The sequence below is a fragment of the Mesoplodon densirostris genome, chromosome 2 (genome assembly GCF_025265405.1).
Source record: "Mesoplodon densirostris isolate mMesDen1 chromosome 2, mMesDen1 primary haplotype, whole genome shotgun sequence".
In the NCBI taxonomy this organism is placed as follows: domain Eukaryota; kingdom Metazoa; phylum Chordata; class Mammalia; order Artiodactyla; family Ziphiidae; genus Mesoplodon; species Mesoplodon densirostris.
Window position 1 is genome coordinate 160727718 of NC_082662.1, and position 19051 is coordinate 160746768.

Genomic DNA, 19051 nt, shown 5'->3' on the forward strand with positions numbered 1-19051 from the left:
TTTGAAGAAATAGAAAAACCCATCCTAAAATTTATATGGACTCACAAGGGACCCTAAATAGCCAAAACAGTCTTAAAAGAAGAACAAATTTGAAGGAGTCACACTTCCTGATTTTGAAACTGCAAAACTCTAGTGATCAAGACAGTGTGGTGCTGGCATAAAGATTGGCATTTAGATCAATGGAATAGAGAGTCCAGAAATAAACCCATATATATGGTCAAATGACTTTTTACAAGATTGCCGAAACCATTCAATGGGGAAAGGACAGTCTTTCCAACTAATGGTGCTGAGCAAACTGGATATCCAAATGCAAAAGGATGAATTTGGACCCTTACCTCACATCATATACAAAAATTAAATCAAAATAGATCAAAGACTAAAAGTAAGAGCTAAAACTGCAGAACTCTTAAAACAAAATATTTGCATAAATCTTTGTGACCTTGGAGTAGGCAGTGGTTTTTTTGTTTATTTTATTTATTTATTTGGTTGTGCCAGGTCTTAGTTGCGGCAAGCGGGTTCCTTTAGTTGCAGCTCGAGGGCTCCTTAGTTGCAGCTCGAGGGCTTCCTTGTTGCGGCACACAGGCTCCTTAGTTGTGGCATGTGGGCTCCTTAGTTGTGGCATGCATGTAGGATGTAGTTCCCTGGCCAGGGGTCGAACCCGGGACCCCTACATTGGGAGCATGGAGTCTTAACCACTGCACCACCAGGGAAGTCCCTAGGCAGTATTTTTTTACCTATGACACTAGAAGCACAAGGAACAAAAGATAAATCAAACTAAATCAAAATTTAAAACTTAGTGCTTCAGGGATTCCCTGGCAGTCCATTGGTTAGGACTCTGCGCTTTCATTGCTGAGGGCCTGGGTTCAATTTCTGGTTGGGGAACTAAGATCCCACAAGCCACGTGGTACAGCCAAAACAAAACAAAAAACTTAGTGCTTCAAAAGACACTGTCAAGAGAGTGAGAGAACAACCCACAGAATGGGACAAAATAATTGTAAATCATATATCTGTAAGAAACTTGTATCTAAGAACCCTTACAACTCAATTATAAAAAGAACATGGTTTTTAAATGGGCAAAGATCTGGACACTTCACCAAAGAAGATATGCAGGTGGCAAATGAGCAAATAAAAGCTTGCTCAGCATTGTTTGTCATTAAAGAATTGCAAATTAAAACAACAATCAGAGGTAAAAACTATGTGTAAAATAAATAAGCTACAAGGATATTTTGTACAACAAGGGGAATATAGCCAACATTTTACAGTAACTATAAATAGAATATAATCTTTAAAAATTGTGAAAACAACAGCAACAGTGAGCTACCACTACACATAAATTAGAATAGCTAAAATTCAAAACATTGACAGCACGAAGTACTGGCGAGGATGTGAAGCAAGAGAGACTCTCATTTATTGCTGGTGGGAATGCAAAATGGTACAGCTACTTTGGAAGTTATCATATAATTCTGTTTATATGAAATGTCCAAAATAGGCAAATCCGTAGAGACAGAAAATAGATTAGTTTTTTCCTATGGCTGGAGGGTGTTTGGGAGGAAATATGGCAGGAGTGACTATGGGGTTTTTTTGGGGGGCCATGAAAATGTTCTAAAATTGTGATGGTTATATAACTGAGAATATACTTAAAGTCATTGAATTATATACCTTAAATGGGTCAGTTATGTGATATGCAAGTTATATCTCAATAAAGCTGTTACAGAAACAAAACAAAAATTTTTAAATGCAATGATTTTGTGTGTATGTATATAAAAGATCTTTTGAAAGAATTCAGTAAATTTAATGGGAGTTGTGATGTTACCAGTGTTAGGAGTGCATAAAACATACTCAATAAAACATTTGATTATAATTAATTAGTGATCACTCAAACACACCTTTTTTTCTTTTTTACCTCTAGGTTCCTGAACAGCAGCCCATTACTTTGTGTAGTGGGGTTGAAGATACAAAGCATTATGAGGAAGCCAAGAAGTGTGTAGAAGAATTAGCATTGTACCTGAAACCACTCAGCAGTGCTAGAGGTAAATCAGATGAAATTATCCATACTGAGCACGTGTTCATTAAAGATGCTTTTGTTACCATAAAAATTGTGAGCTATAAGTGAATGTTAACGAAATTCATTTATTTATTGTAAGCCAAACCCAGGGGTGCTAAATAATATTATAAACCACATCAAATAAAGTAGTGAGTTTAAAGTTTATGTACTATTTATTGGAAACATTTTTTGAATGAGTTGCAAAAGTAAGTATAAGCACACTAGTGGTTTCAGAAGGGCTCTCTATCATTTGACAACTCTAAATTGTCAGCCTTCTATCCAGTTTTGTGTGGTATGCTATTGGGGATACAATAAAATTGGAAGTTGCCATTACTGTCTTGCCATTATGGCTTGTTTTCATTAGGAAGGTGAGCTTAACCACTAGGAAATATACCAGACCTGTTAGGACCTTAAGATTTGGGTTTTTTTTTTTTTTAACATCTTTATTGGAGTATAATTGCTTTACAATTGTGTGTTAGTTTCTGCTTTATAACAAAGTGAATCAGCTATACACATATATATATATCCCCATATCTCTTCCCTCTTGCGTCTCCCTCCCACCCTCCCTATCCCACCCCTCTAGATAGTCACAAAGCACTGCGCTAATCTCCCTGTGCTATGTAGCTGCTTCCCACTAGCCATCTATTTTACATTTGGTAGTATATATTAAGTCCATGCCCCTCTCTCACTTCGTCAAGATTTGGGTTTTTAATTATTAATATTGACTGGCCTTTTTTTCTTTATTTCTCCATGATTAAAATGAATAATGATATATTTAATGTATGAGTGTTACATTTGCATGCCATAACAACTTTTGTATACTTTTAAAATGCAAACTAGGCTTCACTTGTGTAATTTGTATTGTTTATTTTAAATATTCTGATAGAACCCAGAACTATTCCACATAGCCATAAGTCAATCAGCCCATCAGAGGAAGTTTTTCTGGACTCTAAAATTACATTGGAAACCTAGAAATAACTTTATTTTCTGTTTTAAAGGAGTGGGTCTGAATAGCACTACTCAGAGTGTTCTGAGTCGCCCAATGCAGAGGAAGCTGGTGACTCTGGTCCACTGCCAACTAGTAGAAGAAGAAGGCAGGATTCGTGCTATGAGGGCAGCTCGATCTTTAGGCGAACGAACAGTTACAGAGCTCATTCTCCAGCACCAGAATCCTCAGCAACTCTCTTCTAATCTTTGGGCAGCAGTCAGAGCTAGAGGTTGCCAGTTCCTTGGACCAGGTATATAATTAAAGTTTGATATTTACTATACTAGTAATTCTAAAAGTATTTATAGTGTAGGAACTATAAGTGATGTACAAAGGCTAGTTCTTTGCAATATTCTGTTGTTATCAAGTAATATCCCACTTGGTATCCCACAGTCATGGCTTGGGTAATTCCATGTCAGTTTTTCAGGATACTTAAAACTTTTAATGCCAAAAGTTTATTCATTTTCATAGAGGTTTTCCCTAACTGTATTAATCTTTTATCTGCTTTTTAAAATAAAGTATATAGAATGTAATAAAAAATTGCCCCCAAATGGTTCAAAAGTATAACTGAATATCGGTTGTTGTTGTGTTGCCCATTAATGAAGGGGTACCTGTAGAAATTATTAAATGTTTCCCTTCTAAGAAATGGATTTATCTTATCTCTGTACATGATAAATTTTGGTTTTGCTCAACTTTTCCTAGCAATGCAGGAGGAAGCTCTAAAGCTGGTTCTCCTGGCCTTAGAAGATGGTTCTGCTTTGTCAAGAAAAGTATTGGTTCTCTTTGTGGTGCAAAGGTTGGAGCCACGGTTTCCTCAAGCCTCTAAAACTAGCATTGGGCACGTTGTCCAGCTCCTTTATAGAGCCTCCTGCTTCAAGGTATGAACCTATGGTAACTTTCAGCTTAAAAGGAAATGTCCTTTCCCCAAACTTAGGTAGTAAGACTTTGAGTTTTATAAAGTTGCCTGTATCTTTCCATAAAATTTTAGCAGTTTTTCTTTTCTCTTTTAAAGAATAGAGATGGGGAAGGGAGAGGGGCTAGAAATGGAGTTACTAATTAATCATGCCTATGTAAGTAAGTCTCCATAAAATCCCAGTAGTAGGTATTTTGGAGAGCTTCTACATGGGTGAACACATTCAGGTATGGGGAGAGTAACACACCGCAGCACAGGGACAGAAGCTCCTGTGCTTGGGACCCTCCCACACCTCGCCCTATTTTTGTCTTCATTTGGCTGTTCATCTGTATCCTTTATCGTATCCTTTAATAAACTGATAAATGCAAAAAAAAAAAAAAAAGAGATGGTGTCCTGTTAAAGTTAAATCTTGTATTGAATTTTGTATGTTAGATATTGTGCAACATAGATTAAATCAAGGCTTATAGATTTTTGTATTTGAAGAGACTAAAAAGCCATGGCAGTTTTCCACCAAGACTGCAAACAGAATTGGTCTAAAGAGAGAGAGTCATTGAAGCAGGAGTACATTTTATTTGGCTATTTGCTCCTGATAAAATTCCACATATACAGTACTGGAGCTCCATTTGCCATTTTGGTTTTAGTATATATAGTAATGCTGGACATGTCCTTTGTATGCCAAGTTGAATCAGAACTACTTCAGACACTGGTGCCCACTATGTATCACTTATTGTTCATCCTGTTTTCTTAACTTCTTAATGTCAGGGCTTCTTGCTTTTGACACAACACATAACAAGTACTTCATGGGCCAGGGAAGCATGTCTCTAAAACATTGTTAATTCATACAAGCTATAAGGAGGTCACCACATTCCCTCATCTGACACTGAAACTAAAAAACTCCCACATTAGCCATCCTGCTATATTCTAATCTCGTCATTTTTTGAGAAGGATAAAATGGTTCACAAAATCAACAGAGCATATAGATTTAACTTAAAAAAATTTTTTTAAGTTCTAGCTAAATGCCAATATTATTCTGTTTCTTTCTAGACTCAGATTATATACTGAAAATGGGGTGTAGATTCCACGTCTCTACCCACCCCTCTTGTTTTCCCTACGTCCCTCTGGAGCTCTCAGAACCTCAACTGGTCCAGATTGTCCCTGAATAACTCACATTTGTTGTAATGGTTGTAATAACCTGACTGTACAGTGTAATCCGGAATACATTTCAGAATGTCAGTCTGCTTCCAGTGTTACTTCTCCATAAACAGCGCCAGATAGATACAGTATAGGAAGCTTAAGAAATAAAGGGAAAGAAATCCAGCCTTCCTCTGTGAAGAAGAATAAGGGGCTCAAAAACGCCAGAATACCCCAAGTGAACCCTTCTCAATCCTAATTAAAAGCGTTAATAGTAATTTTAAAAAGATTGGAATATGTAAAAATCCAATTATTTTTCACTTGGGTCATGATTATGTCCCTTTATTTCATTGTCCACCTGCTTTCTTCTTTTGGTGGCAGTTTGTACTGTACTCTCAATCATGAAAAGATTCATCTTCTCTCATCACAATAGGTCCATACCCTAAACTGTATTCACTATCACAGAGTTTCTATTAAGTGTCTGCCAATACCCATTTCATCTTCTTCATGGAACTCAAATCAGCATTTTCCTTTCTTTGCAGTTGTTTGTGTCCGTATAGCAGTATTCTAGCTGGGTCTTTTTAGCATCTCTTTTATTTCCATTGGAAAAGCCTTTCAAGCTTCAGTATAATTCTAGGCATTTAGTACAGTACAGTTCCAGGACTTCAGACATTGCATTTCTTGGAAATCTTTGAGTGTTTTTAGTTAAAGAGAGTCTTGAGAGCCAAGTCCACAGAACCAGTACATCATATAGAAAGCATATACTACATTTTAATGAGATTTAATGTATATTGAGAGGGTGTTTCATACATATACATATACATTTGGTCTTTTGACTTGCCTTTGAATAGGGGCAAAATATATTTAGTTTTTGTGACTATAGTTCTTGATTTTTTTATCTGTTTGGTCTCTCTATGGACTTACCTAACAAATTTAAGTTAGACCTTCTTATAATAAGAATAGAATACAAGTAAAAATATATCAGTATGACCTGTAAGTCCTGACTAAGATAGTCTATTGTTTCTTTGATGGGAGGGAAAAAAAATGGGAATTTTCTATAGAGGAATTTGAATCCTTATGGGAATAAAAGATTAGCAAGGCAAAAAATGTTGTAAAATATGTTAGGATATAGGTGGTCCTAGACTAGAATTAATTCTTTTACTTTGATTTATTAGGCCTTTGGCCTGAATCCAGCTTGACTTAAAATGTGAATTATTAGGGGTGATACCACTAGTACCTACCTCAACAAGTTTAAAGAATTAAATGAGTTAATATGTCACTATAACAGTTAATAAGGTAATTTAACACACTGGCACATACTATGTGCTCAATAAATGTTAGTTATTTTTATTGCTAAAAAATATCATCATCATTGTCGTACAGCATCTTAGAATTTGCACTTTCAGGTGGTGACCTAACCTACAAAACTGCAGGGAGAATTAAACCAAGTACAAATTAGTCATCTTTAGAATCACACCAGCATCTGAAGCTCTTTCAGTTATTGAGTACTGGCTATCTCAATACCAGGCAAGCCCAAGAGTAATAATCCATAGATATGAAGAAGCAGCATGGTGTTTTTCAGAATACTTGTATGAGTATTTTCTTTTTTTTTTCACATCTTTACTGGAGTATAAATGCTTTACAATGTTGTGTTAGTTCCTGCTGTACAACAAAGTTAATCAGCTGTTTGTATATATATATCCCCATATCCCCTCCCTTTTGAGCTTCCCTCCCACCCTCCCTATCCCATCCCTCTAGGTCATCACAAAGCATCGAGTTGATCTCCTTGTGCTATGCAGTAGCTTCCCACTAGCCATCCATTTTACATTTGGTAGTGTATATATGTCATTGCTACTCTCTCACTTCATCCCAGCTTCCTCTTCCCCCACTGTGCCCTCAAATCTGTTCTCTATGTCTGTGTCTTTATTCCTGCCCTACCACTAGGTTCATCAGTACCACTTTTTAAAATCCCATATATATGTGTTAGCATACGGTATTTGTTTTTCTTTTTCTGACTTAACTTCACACTGTATGACAGATTCTAGGTCCATCCACCTCAATACAAACAACTCAATTTTGTTCCTTTTTATGGCTGAGTAATATTCCATTGTATATATGTGCCACATTTTTTTTATCCATTCATCTGTCGATGGACACTTAGGTTGCTTCCATGTCCTGGCTATTGTGAATAGTGCTGCAATGAACATTGTGGTACATGTATCTTTTTTTTTTTTAATCTTAAGGAATTTATTGATTGATAACAGGAGTCTAGAAGTAGGGAGGTTCCCATCTGGCTAATTCACCAGATCATCCACATCCTCAAAAACCCAGGCCTCTCCCATCAGTCTTTTCTGCATCTCAGGTGGATCAGCTGCTCTTCACATGGCTGCCCAATGGTGGAAGAAATTCCCAGCTCGCATGCTCAGACACTAAGAAGCAGAGGAAGAAAGTTTGACTTCCTTGTGTCTCCTCTTAAGAAACCTTTCCCTGGGCTTCCTTGGTGACGCAGTGGTTGAGAGTCCGCCTGCCGATGCAGGAGACACGGGTTCGTGCCCCAGTCCAGGAAGATCCCACATGCCGTGGAGAGGCTGGGCCAGTGAGCCATGGCCGCTGAGCCTGCGCGTCCGGAGCCTGTGCTCCACAACGGGAGAGGCCACAACAGTGAGAGGCCCGCTTACCGCAAAAAAAAAAAAAAAAAAAGAAACCTTTCCCAAGAGGGACTCCACTCTCCCTCCAACAGATGTCCCATTGCATCTCATTGTGAATGTGATACACTAGGTCACATGACACTTCCTAAGTAGTCTCCAACTCGGATGATGGAATTGCCAGCATTGGCTTAGACCAGGGTTTATTCATCTTTTCTGTGCCATGGGCCCCTTTGACAGTCTGGTGAAACCTAGGGACCCCTTCCCAGAATACTCTATTTAATTGCATAGAATAAAATGACTGGATTACAAAAGAAACCAACTATATCAAAAAATATATTTTTTAAGTGATACAGGAATAAACTTGCTTCTTTATTAGTGCACTAAATAACAAAATCTAGTGGCAGATCTAATAACAACCATGATTTTTAAGTAGTGATGAAGGTAAACAATATTTTGAGATACCTGTAATAACTGTTTTGTGATATGAAAACATTTGTGTTTTCCATTGGTCATAAAGTCACAAGTTACTGCTAATGATACTGTGGTTTGTTGCTTACATTCATGATAGAAGGAAATGTTAAATTTCAGTTGGAGTTTAATGAAAAGAAAGACAGTTTTTTTTTCTTTTTTCCCAATGCAAGATTGTGAATCCCATGCATTCCATCCATGGACCCTTGGTAGGGGTGGTCTGTGGACTACATTAAAAGCCCCTAGCTTAGATTAATTAAGATTCACATATTGAGTCTGGGAAGTGGGCATGTCTTTACTGAGACAAGTGGCTTCAAAGGAGTGTGGATAACTAAATCAGGACTAACTCAAGCAAAAAAAGAAGTAAGAGGGTGGGAGAGTAGGGTAGAGGAGGAGTGGGGTGATCTTGACTCCAGGGTCTGCTCCGTGTAGGGTCAGCAAGGGCTTCCTTCAGAGGGAGAACACTTCTCATCACTGGAGGAAGAGACCTTGTCAAGGGGACTCAGACATACTAGGATTCCTGCCAACCTTGGCATCTTACATACCCCCCGCCCCGTTTTATTTACTTTTGTTTCTTGGTTGGTTTTCTTTAAACATCTGTATGTATTTCAAGGTACAGATATAAAACTTGCCCTTTACAAATATTCAGCCTACTGGAATATATCCCTTCTATGCCACTCCTTAGAAGTGACCACGGCTCTCAGCTTAATGGGTGTCTTTTCAGACTACTTGCTATGCACATGTGATATCCCACCAGCTTACAAACTTTCTTGTGTTAGCAATGCAGGGTACCAGTCCCTGCCCTCCCCCATGCTGGTGAATGAGAACAGCCTCAGTGTGCTAGATGCTAAAGTCACAGCATCCCCTTCGATTCCCCAAAGACACTTGAAGTTCAGGCAGGGGAGGTGGCCCTCACACCACATACCTCAGAAGTGGCAGAGCTGAGATTTGAACCCATGTCTATCAGACCCCAAAGTCCATTCTCGAAATGCCATATGTGTTGGTTTGCAGAGCTGTACCTGATGGTCCAGTCATTTTTTCCCTTTTTTTTTTTTTAAGGAGTGGGGTGGGCATATTCCTGGAACCTGGCTTGGATGGTGCCAACTTGAAATGGACGTTCATATTGAAATGTTCGGGTGTCTCGTCACTAAGACTTGAGTCTCCTAAATCATTCACAGGAGACTCCAGACGTATATTCAAAAGGCAGCATTGGAAGTATGAGAAGAATTTACAGTAAAGCTAAAAAGCAAGGCAAAGATGTCCTCTATGAGTTCCATAATTTAACATTATCTTGGAGGTACTGCCCAATGCAGTTAAGACAAGAGAAAAAAAAAAGCTTATATAGATCGGAAAGAAATGAGAAAGGTAATCTTACTTGGGGAGATCATTAATCAGATGAAAAACTATTATAAGCAAAAAAAAATTCAATAAGGTGGCTGGATACAAAAGTTAAAATACAGAAACCAATAGCACTCACGTTTATGCAAGCTGCATCTCGTTAGAAGACATACAGAAGAAAAGATTACATCACAATAGCAGCAACACAGGTGTTTTGGAATTAATTTTTTTAAATGCGAAGTCTATAGGAAGGAAACATCTAAATGCTCTCTTCTCCTCAACATCTTATAAAATTTTTAGGGCTTCCCTGGTGGCACAGTTGTTGAGAGTCCGCCTGCTGATGCAGGGGACATGGGTTCGTGCCCCGGTCTGGGAAGATTCCGCCTGCCACGGAGCCGCTGGGCCCATGAGCCATGGCCGCGGAGCCTGCGCGTCCAGAGCCTGTGCTCCACAACGGGAGAGGCCACAACAGTGAGAGGCCCACGTACTGCAAAAAAAAAAAAAAAAAAAAAAAAATTAAAACATACATAAAAGTTTAAATAATTATATGGAGAACACCCATATACCCACCACCTAGATTCTCCAGTTAACATTTTTTGTATTTCACATGTATTACACATATCAGTCCATATATAATCCTTCTATTCATTCAAAAATCCGTTATTTTTGTTTCTTTTAATTAATTTATTTTTTTCTTATTAGTCATCCATTTTATACACATCAGTGTATACATGTCAATTCCAATCGTCCAATTCATCACACCACCACCACCACCCCTTGCTGCTTTTCCCCCTTGGTGTCCATAAGTTTTTTGTCTCCTTCTGTGTCTCAATTTCTGCTCTGCAAACCGGTTCATCTGTACCATTTTCTAGGTTCTACATATATGCGTTAATATACGATATTTTTTTTTCTCTTTCTGACTTACTTCACTCTGTATGACAGTCTCTGGATGCATCCATGTCTCTACAAATGATCCAATTTTGTTCCTTTTTATGGCTGAGTAATATTCCATTGTATATATGTACCACATCTTCTTTATCCATTCGTCTGTCAGTGGGCATTTAGGTTGCTTCCATGACCTGGCTGTTGTAAATAGTGCTGCAGTGAACATTCGGGTGTGTATGTCTTTTTGAATTATGGTTTTCTCAGGGTATATGCCCAGTAGTGGGATTGCTGTTCTCCATAGTGGCTGTATCAATTTATATTCCCACCAACAGTGCAAGAGGGGTCCCTTTTCTCCACACCCTCTCCAGCATTTGTTGTTTGTAGATTTTCTGATGATGCCCATTCTAACTGGTGTGAGGTGATTCCTCATTGTAGTTTTGATTTGCATTTTTTTAATAATTAGTGACGTTGAGCAGCTTTTCATGTGCTTCCTGGCCATCTGCATGTCTTCTTTGGAGAAATGTCTATTTAGGTCTTCTGCCCACTTTTCAATTGGGTTGTTTGTTTTTTTTTAATATTGAGCTGCACGAGCTGTTTATATATTTTGGAGATTAATCCTTTGATGATTCATTTGCAAGTATTTTCTCCCATTCTGAGGGTTGTCTTTTCGTCTTGTTTATGGTTTCCTTTGCTGTGCAAAAGCTTTGAAGTTTCATTAGGTCCCATTTGTTTATTTATTTATTTATTTATTTATTTTTTTTTTTTGCGGTATGCGGGCCTCTCACCGTTGTGGCCTCTCCCGTTGCGGAGCACAGGCTCCGGACGCGCAGGCCCAGCGGCCATGGCTCACGGGCCCAGCCGCTCCGCGGCATATGGGATCCTCCCAGACCGGGGCACGAACCCGTATCCCCTGCATCGGCAGGCGGACTCTCAACCACTGCGCCACCAGGGAGGCCCCCATTTGTTTATTTTTGTTTTTATTTCCATTATTCTAGGAGGTGGATCAAAAAAGATCTTGCTGTGATTTATGTCAAAGAGTGTTCTTCCTATGTTTTCCTCTAAGAGTTTTATAGTGTCTGGTCGTACATTTAGGTCTCTAATCCATTTTGAGTTTATTTTTGTGTATGGTGTTAGTGAGTGTTCTAATTTCATTCTTTTACATGTAGCTGTCCAGTTTTCCCAGCACCACTTATTGAAGGGGCTGTCTTTTCTCCATTGTATATCCTTGCCTCCTTTGTCATAGATTAGTTGACCATGTGTGCGTGGGTTTATCTCTGGGCTTTCTATCCTGTTCCATTGATCTATATTTCTGTTTTTCTGCCAGTACCATATTGTCTTGATTACTGTAGCTTTGTAATATAGTCTGAAGTCAGGGAGTCTGATTCCTCCAGCTCCATTTTTTTCCCTCAAGACTGCTTTGGCTATTCACGGTCTTTTGTGTCTCCATACAAATTTTTAAGATTTTTTGTTCTAGTTCTGTAAAAATTGCCATTGGTAATTTGATAGGGATTGCATTGAATCTGTAGATTGCTTTGGGTAGTATAGTCATTTTCACAATATTGATTCTTCCAATCCAAGAACATGGTATATCTCTCCATCTGTTTGTATCATCTTTAATTTTTTTCATCAGTGTCTTATAATTTTCTGCATACTGGTCTTTTGTCTCCTTAGGTAGGTTTATTCCTGGGTATTTTATTCTTTTTGTTGCAATGGTAAATGGGAGTGTTTCCTTAATTTCACATTCAGATTTTTCATCATTAGTGTATAGGAATGCAAGAGATTTCTGTGCAGTAATTTTGTATCCTGCAACTTTACCAAATACATTGATTAGCTCTAGTAGTTTTCTGGTGGCATCTTTAGGATTCTCTATGTATAGTATCATGTCATCTGCAAACAGTGACAGTTTTACTTCTTCATTTCCAATTTGTATTCCTTTTATTTCGTTTCCTTCTCTGATTGTCGTGGCTAGGACTTCCAAAACTATGTTGAATAATAGTGGTGAGAGTGGACATCCTTGTTCCTGATCCTAGAGGAAATGCTTTCAGTTTTTCACCATTGAGAATGATGTTTGCTGTGGGTTTGTCGTATGTGGCCTTTATTATGTTGAAGTAGGTTCCCTCTGTGCCCACTTTCTGGAGAGTTTTTATCATAAATGAGTGTTGAATTGTGTCAAAAGCTTTTTCTGCATCTATTGAGATGATCATATGTTTGTTTGGTTTTTTCCCTTTCATTAACATCTTGGATTAGTGTGATACATTTGGTCATATGGTTTTTATTCTTCAATTTGTTAACATGATGTATCACATTGATTGATTTGCGTATATTGAAGAATCCTCACATCCTTGGGATAAATCCCACTTGATCATGGTGTATGGTTCTTTTAATGTGCTGTTGGGTTCTGTTTGCTAGTATTTTGCTGATGATTTTTGCATCTATGTTCATCAGTGATATTGGCCTGTAGTTTCCCTTTTTTGTAACATCTTTGTCTTGTTTTTGTATCAGGGTGATGGTGGCCTTGTAGAATGAGTTTGGGAGTGTTCCTCCCTCTGCAATTTTTTGGAAGAGTTTGGGAAGGATAAGTGTTAACTCTTCTCTAAATGTTTGATAGAATTCACCTGTGAAGCCATCTGGTCCTGGACTTTTGCTTGTTGGAAAATTTTTAATTACAGTTTCAATTTCATTACTTGTGACAGGTCTGTTTATATTTTCTAATTCCTCCTGGTTTAATCTTGGAAAGTTGTACTTTTCCAAGAATTTGTCCATTTCTTCCAGGTCATCCATGTTACTGGCATATAGCTGCTTGTCGTAGTCTCTTACGATCTTTTGTATTTCTGCGGTGTCAGTTGTAATCTCTCCTTTTTCATTTCTAATTTTATTGATTTCATTCCTCTCCCTTTTTTTCTTGATGATTCTGGCTAAAGGTTTATCAATTTTGTTTATCTTCTCAAAGAACCAACTTTTAGTTTTATTGATCTTTGCTATAGTTTTCTTCATTTCCATTTCATTTATCTCTGCTCTTACCTTTATGATTTCTTCTTTCTACCAACTTTGCATTTTCTTTGTTCTTCTTTTTCTAGTTGCTTTAGGTGTAAGGTTAAATTGTTTATTGAAGATTTTTCTTGTTTCTTGAGGTGAGCTTGAATTGCTATGAACTTCCCTCTTAGAACTGCTTTTGCTTTGTCCCATAGGTTTTGGATCATTGTTTGCATTGTCAGTTGTTTCTAGGTATTTTTTTAATTTCTTCTTTGATTTCTTCAGTGATCTCTTGGTTATTTAGCAGCACACTGTTTAGCCTCCATGTGTTTGTGTTTTTTATTGTTTTTTTCCTGCAGTTCATTTCTAATCTCATAGTGTTGTGGTCAGAAAAAATGCTTGATACGATTTCAGTTTTCTTAAATTTTCCAAGGCTTGATTTGTGACCCAAGATGTGATCTATTCTGGAGAATGTTCTGTGTGCACTTGAGTAAAAAGTGTAGTCTTCCTCTTTCGGGTAGAATGTCCTGAAAATACCAATTAAGTCTATCTGGTCTGTGTCATTTAAAGCTTCTGTTTCCTTATTTATTTTCTGTCTGGGTGATCTGTGTATTGGTGTAAGTAGGGTGTTAAAGTCCCCCACTTTTATTGTGTTACTGTCGATTTCTCCTTTTGTGGCTGTTAGTATTTGCCTTATGTATTGAGGTGCTCCTATGTTGGGTGCATAAATATTTATAATTGTTATGTGTTCTTCTTCGATTGATCCCTTGATCATTATGTAGTATCCCTTCTTATAACAGTCTTTATTTTAAAGTCTGTTTTATCTGATATGAGTATTCCTACTCCATCTTTCTTGTGATCTCCGTTTGCATGAAATATCTTTTTCCATCCCCTCACTTTCAGTCTGTATGTGTCCCTAGGTCTGAAGTGGGTTTCTTGTAGACACCATATATAAGGGTCTTGTTTTTGTATCCTTTCAGCCAATCTGTGTCTTTTGGTTGGAGCTTTAATCCATTTACATTGAAGGTGATTATTGATATGTATGTTCCTACTACCATTTTCTTAATTGGTTTGGGTTTGTTTTTGTGGGTCTTTGTCTTCTCTTGTGTTTCCTGCTTAGAGAAGTTCCTTTAGCATTTGTTGTAAACCTGGTTGGTGGTGCCGAATTCTCGCAGCTTTTGCTTGTCAGTAAAGCTTTTTATTTCTATGTCAAATCTGAAGGAGACCCTTGCTGGGTAGAGTAATTTTGGTTGTAGGTTTTTCCCTTTCATCACTTTAAATATGTCCTGCCACTCCTTTCTGGCTTGCAGAGTTTCTGCTGAAAGATCAGCTGTTAACCTTATTGGGATTCCCTTGTATGTTATTTGTTGCTTTTCCCTTGCTGCTTTTAATATTTTTTCTTTGTATTTAATTTTTGATAGTTTGATTAATATGTGTCTCTGTGTGTTTCTCTTTGGGTTTATCCTATATGGGATTCTCTGCGCTTCCTAGACCTGATTGACTATTTCCTTTCCCATGTTACAGAAGTTTTTGACTATAATCTCTTCAAATATTTTTTCAGACCTTTCCTTTTTCTCTTCTCCTTCTGGGACCCCTATAATTCGAATCTTGGTGTGTGTAATGTTGTCCCATAGGTCTCTGATACTGTCCTCAATTCTTTTCATTCTCTTTTCTTTATTCTGGTCCCTGGCAGTTATTTCCCCCATTTTATCTTCCAGCACACTTATTCGTTTTTCTGCCATTGATTCCTTCTAGAGTATTTTTAATTTCAGTTATTGTGTTGTTCATCATCTTTTGTTTGCTCTTTAGTTCTTCTAGATCCTTGTTAAACATTTCGTGTATTTTCTCCATTCTATTTCTGAGATTTTGGATCATCTTTACTGTCACTACTCTGAATTCTTTTTCAGGGGTTGCCTATTTCGTCTTCATTTATTTGGTCTTGTAGGTTTTTACCGTGCTCCTTCGTCTGTAACATATTTTTTTGTCGTTTCAGTTTTTTTTTTCATGGCTAGGGCTGTATTCCTGTCTTACGGGTTGTTTTGCCTGAGGGTCCAGCACTGGTGTTTGCAGGCCATTGGGTAGAGTGGGTCTTGGTGCCTAGATGAGGACCTCCAGGAGGCCTCACCCCAATTAATATTCCCTGGGGTCTGAGGTTCTCTTGTTAGTCCAGTGGTTTGGACTCGGTGCTGCCACCACAGGAGCTCAGGCCCGACCTCCGGCCCAGTCGCTGGGGGTTACTCCTGTCCCCTCAGGGGACTGGTGCCTGGTAGGTGCCCTAGTTGTACCAAGACGCGAATTCCACATCCTTCTAGTCCGCCATCTTGACTCCCTTTCTTCTCTTCAAAGTATTTTCATATCTCTCTGTAGTCATATAAAGTATAAGCCCAGTTTGTTTCTTACCTGACTCATTATGAGATTACGTGTGTCTTCCTAGGTCACCAAACGTGATGAAGACTCTTCTTTGATGCAGCTGAAAGAAGAATTTAGAACCTATGAAGCTCTGCGGCGAGAACATGACTCCCAGATAGTGCAGATTGCTATGGAAGCAGGCTTACGAATTGCACCAGACCAGTGGTCCTCATTGCTTTATGGAGACCAGTCTCACAAATCTCATATGCAGTCCATTATTGACAAGGTAGACCCTTTTTTGTTCCTTATTTCTTGGACTAATCATGGAGTTTTTTAAATTCATTTATTTAACAAGTGTATATTTAAGTGAATCCTGTATGTCAGGCTCTTATAAATTATATTCTCTGTAGTTGAGTGTCATGTCATAACTAGTCACATCATAATAGCAGTTTGTTCATGTAAAGGTTTTTTAAATTGAGGTATAATTGACATTGTTCATGTAAGATTTGATTTAATTAGTTTTAATGCTTTATCCAGTGCTGACTCACATTCCTGTGACAGTCTCCTATCTCTATTTTTTCATTGCCTTTCTTCCTTCTTTTATTGTTTTCTGAGTTTTGATCACTGTATTAGTTGAATTCATTTTCTAAACGCCTTTATTGTCTTCCTGGAACAGCCATTTAATGGCCTGGAAGATGTATACATTGAGGTTTCTTGTGATTCTTAGCCAGAAAAATTTCACATTGTAAGTTACCAACCATTCTATATTTGATCAAATTTTCAGTAAACTTATTTCTACTTTATTTGTTGTTTGTTATGATGAAAAGATCACTTGAGTACACATGAATTTTAGGTCAGGCCCCACTATTTTTGACTCTAAGAGTTATATTTAATTCTTTTAAAACTATAGAATAATACTTAAACTGGTTTTGTTGCAGTTCAACATGAAATATGTGAAAGTGCTGTATAAAAATCTTAAAAGTGCCATGTAAATATATTATGTTCAATACTTTTTTAAAATTTTTACTAATTACCTTAATTTTTACTATTTTATCTTAAATCCTTATAAACATAGAGATGATTAAACATTAGAGTCCACCTTACATTTAGTTTAAAGAAATAATGTCAGGACTTCCCTGGTGGCACAGTGGTTGGGAGTCCACCTGCCAATGCAGGGGACACAGGTTTGGGCCCTGGTCTGGGAAGATCCCACATGCCGCGGAGCAGCTGGGCCCGTGTGCCACAACTGCTGGGGCCTGTGCACCTAGAGCCCATGCTCCACAGTGGGGGAGGCCACCACAGTGAGAAGTCCACACACCACGGTGAAGAGTATCCCCCACTCGCTGCAACTGGAGAGGGCCCGCGCGCAGCTGCGAAGACCCAGCGCAGCCAAAAATAAATACATTAAACAAATAAATTTTTTAAAAAAAGAAATAATGTTAGTATGTAAGAGCAGCCTAAATAAAATAATATTTAACACTTACTGTGAGAGCTTAGTGTGTGTCTGGTAGTTTTATTTTATTTTTTGATTTTAGTGCGTTAATACTTTGCTCAGAATATTTTAGTTTAATTTAGTTTACGTTAGTTTAGTTTAGTTTCGTTCAGTTCAGTTTTTGGCCGCACCACGTGGCTTGCAGAATCTTAGTTCCCTGACCAGGGATTGAATCCTGGCCACAGCAGTGAAAGTGCCAAGTCCTATCCACTGGACTGCCAGGGAAAGCTTCCTATCTGGTGGTTTTAAATAATTCATTTAATCTTCTCAACAGCCCTGTATTATTCCTTTTATACAGAGACAGAGGGAGATTAAATACATTTCTCCAGGATCACTTAGGTAATAAGTGACAAAGCTGGATTTGAACTTGGACATTCTGACTCTAGAATCCCTGCTCTTAACTACTAAACCTCTTTCCAGACTATTCTCCCCCCACCCCACCCCACCCCTTTTTTTTTTTTTTTTTTTTTTTTGCTATTCCTAAAGGTAGAATTCTTGAAATAAGTAGAAGGTTGATGTCAAAGGAGAATTAGGAAATGTTTTATAACTGCATGGTGTGTAATTGTCAGTATAATGTGTATTATTTGTTCTGTCCTATAGATACCTTTATCAAAACTTCACCTGCAACTCCTAGGCCTGAAATTATGCAGTGGACTGATTATAACCTTAATCATGATCTTTTAAAGGAGTGGCTTTCTACCTCTGAAGAGAAACTTGACTTGCTTTTATGAAAATTCTACAAGGAGGTTAAATTAACCTTCTTGTCTGAACTGGACTATATAACTAGATGTATATCCTGAAATAATTTTCTCACACCATGAGCAGTAATTTGAATTTAATATCCTAAATCTTCTTACAACAATCTGGTAAATGAAGTTAGCAGTGTGACATCTTATTATTATATAGAGCAATAGAACTTCGTGTGATAATGAAATTGTTCTGTATACATGCATTGTCCAGTATGGTGATCACGAGCCACACTTGGCTATTAAACACTTGATGTGTAACTTCTGTAACTGATGAACTAAAATTTTTATTTTACATACTTAAAATTTTTAATAGCCATATGTTGCTAATGGATACTGTATTGGACAGTGCAAATGGAGAATTTATTAAAAGTGATAGGGTGCTTCCCTGGTGGCGCAGTGGTTGAGAGTCCGCCTGCCGATGCAGGGGACGCGGATTCGTGCCCCGGTCCGGGAAGATCCCACATGCCGCGGAGTGGCTGGGCCCGTGAGCCATGGCCACTGAGCCTGCGCATCCGGAGCCTGTGCACCGCAACGGGAGAGGCCACAACAGTGAGGGGCCCGCGTACCGCAAAAAAAAAAAAAAAAAAAAAGGTGATAGGAAAAGCAATAACCCTAGTAAGTTAATAGGCAAAGAAACATGAAATAACAGTTCACAAACAGGAAGTATATCTAATTGATGGGCTAGTATATCTAATTGATGGGCTAGAATTCGGTGCCAATAATAAATATATTTAAAGCAGTGACATGCCAAATATTGCCTATTAAACTATAAAGAAACATATACTCTCACTCATTGCTGATGGTTTGTAAAATGTATTACAGGTTTTTTTTTTTTTTTTTGCGGTACGAGGGCCTCTCACCGCTGTGGCCTCTCCCGTTGCGGCGCACAGGCTCCGGACGCGCAGGCTCAGCGGCCATGGCTCACGGGCCCAGCCGCTCCACGGCATGTGGGATCTTCCCGGACCGGGGCACGAACCCATGTCCCCTGCATCGGCAGGCAGACTCTCAACCACTGCGCCACTAGGGAAGCCCTACAGGTCTTTTGAGAAACAATTTGTCAGTGAAGCCTCAAAATA

General features: G+C 38.2%; 1 protein-coding gene across 5 annotated transcripts in view; it reads left to right on the forward strand.

Moving 5' to 3' along the window:
• RC3H1 (ring finger and CCCH-type domains 1) overlaps positions 1 to 19051 on the forward strand; it is a 93496-nt gene that overhangs the window by 36353 nt on the left and 38092 nt on the right. For all 5 annotated transcript variants that reach the window (XM_060091232.1, XM_060091231.1, XM_060091236.1 and 2 more), the window contains exons 3-6: positions 1910 to 2030; positions 3043 to 3282; positions 3732 to 3907; positions 15820 to 16020. In XM_060091232.1, coding sequence (XP_059947215.1) covers positions 1910 to 2030; positions 3043 to 3282; positions 3732 to 3907; positions 15820 to 16020 — 738 coding nt within the window. The remainder of the gene's footprint in view (positions 1 to 1909; positions 2031 to 3042; positions 3283 to 3731; positions 3908 to 15819; positions 16021 to 19051) is intronic.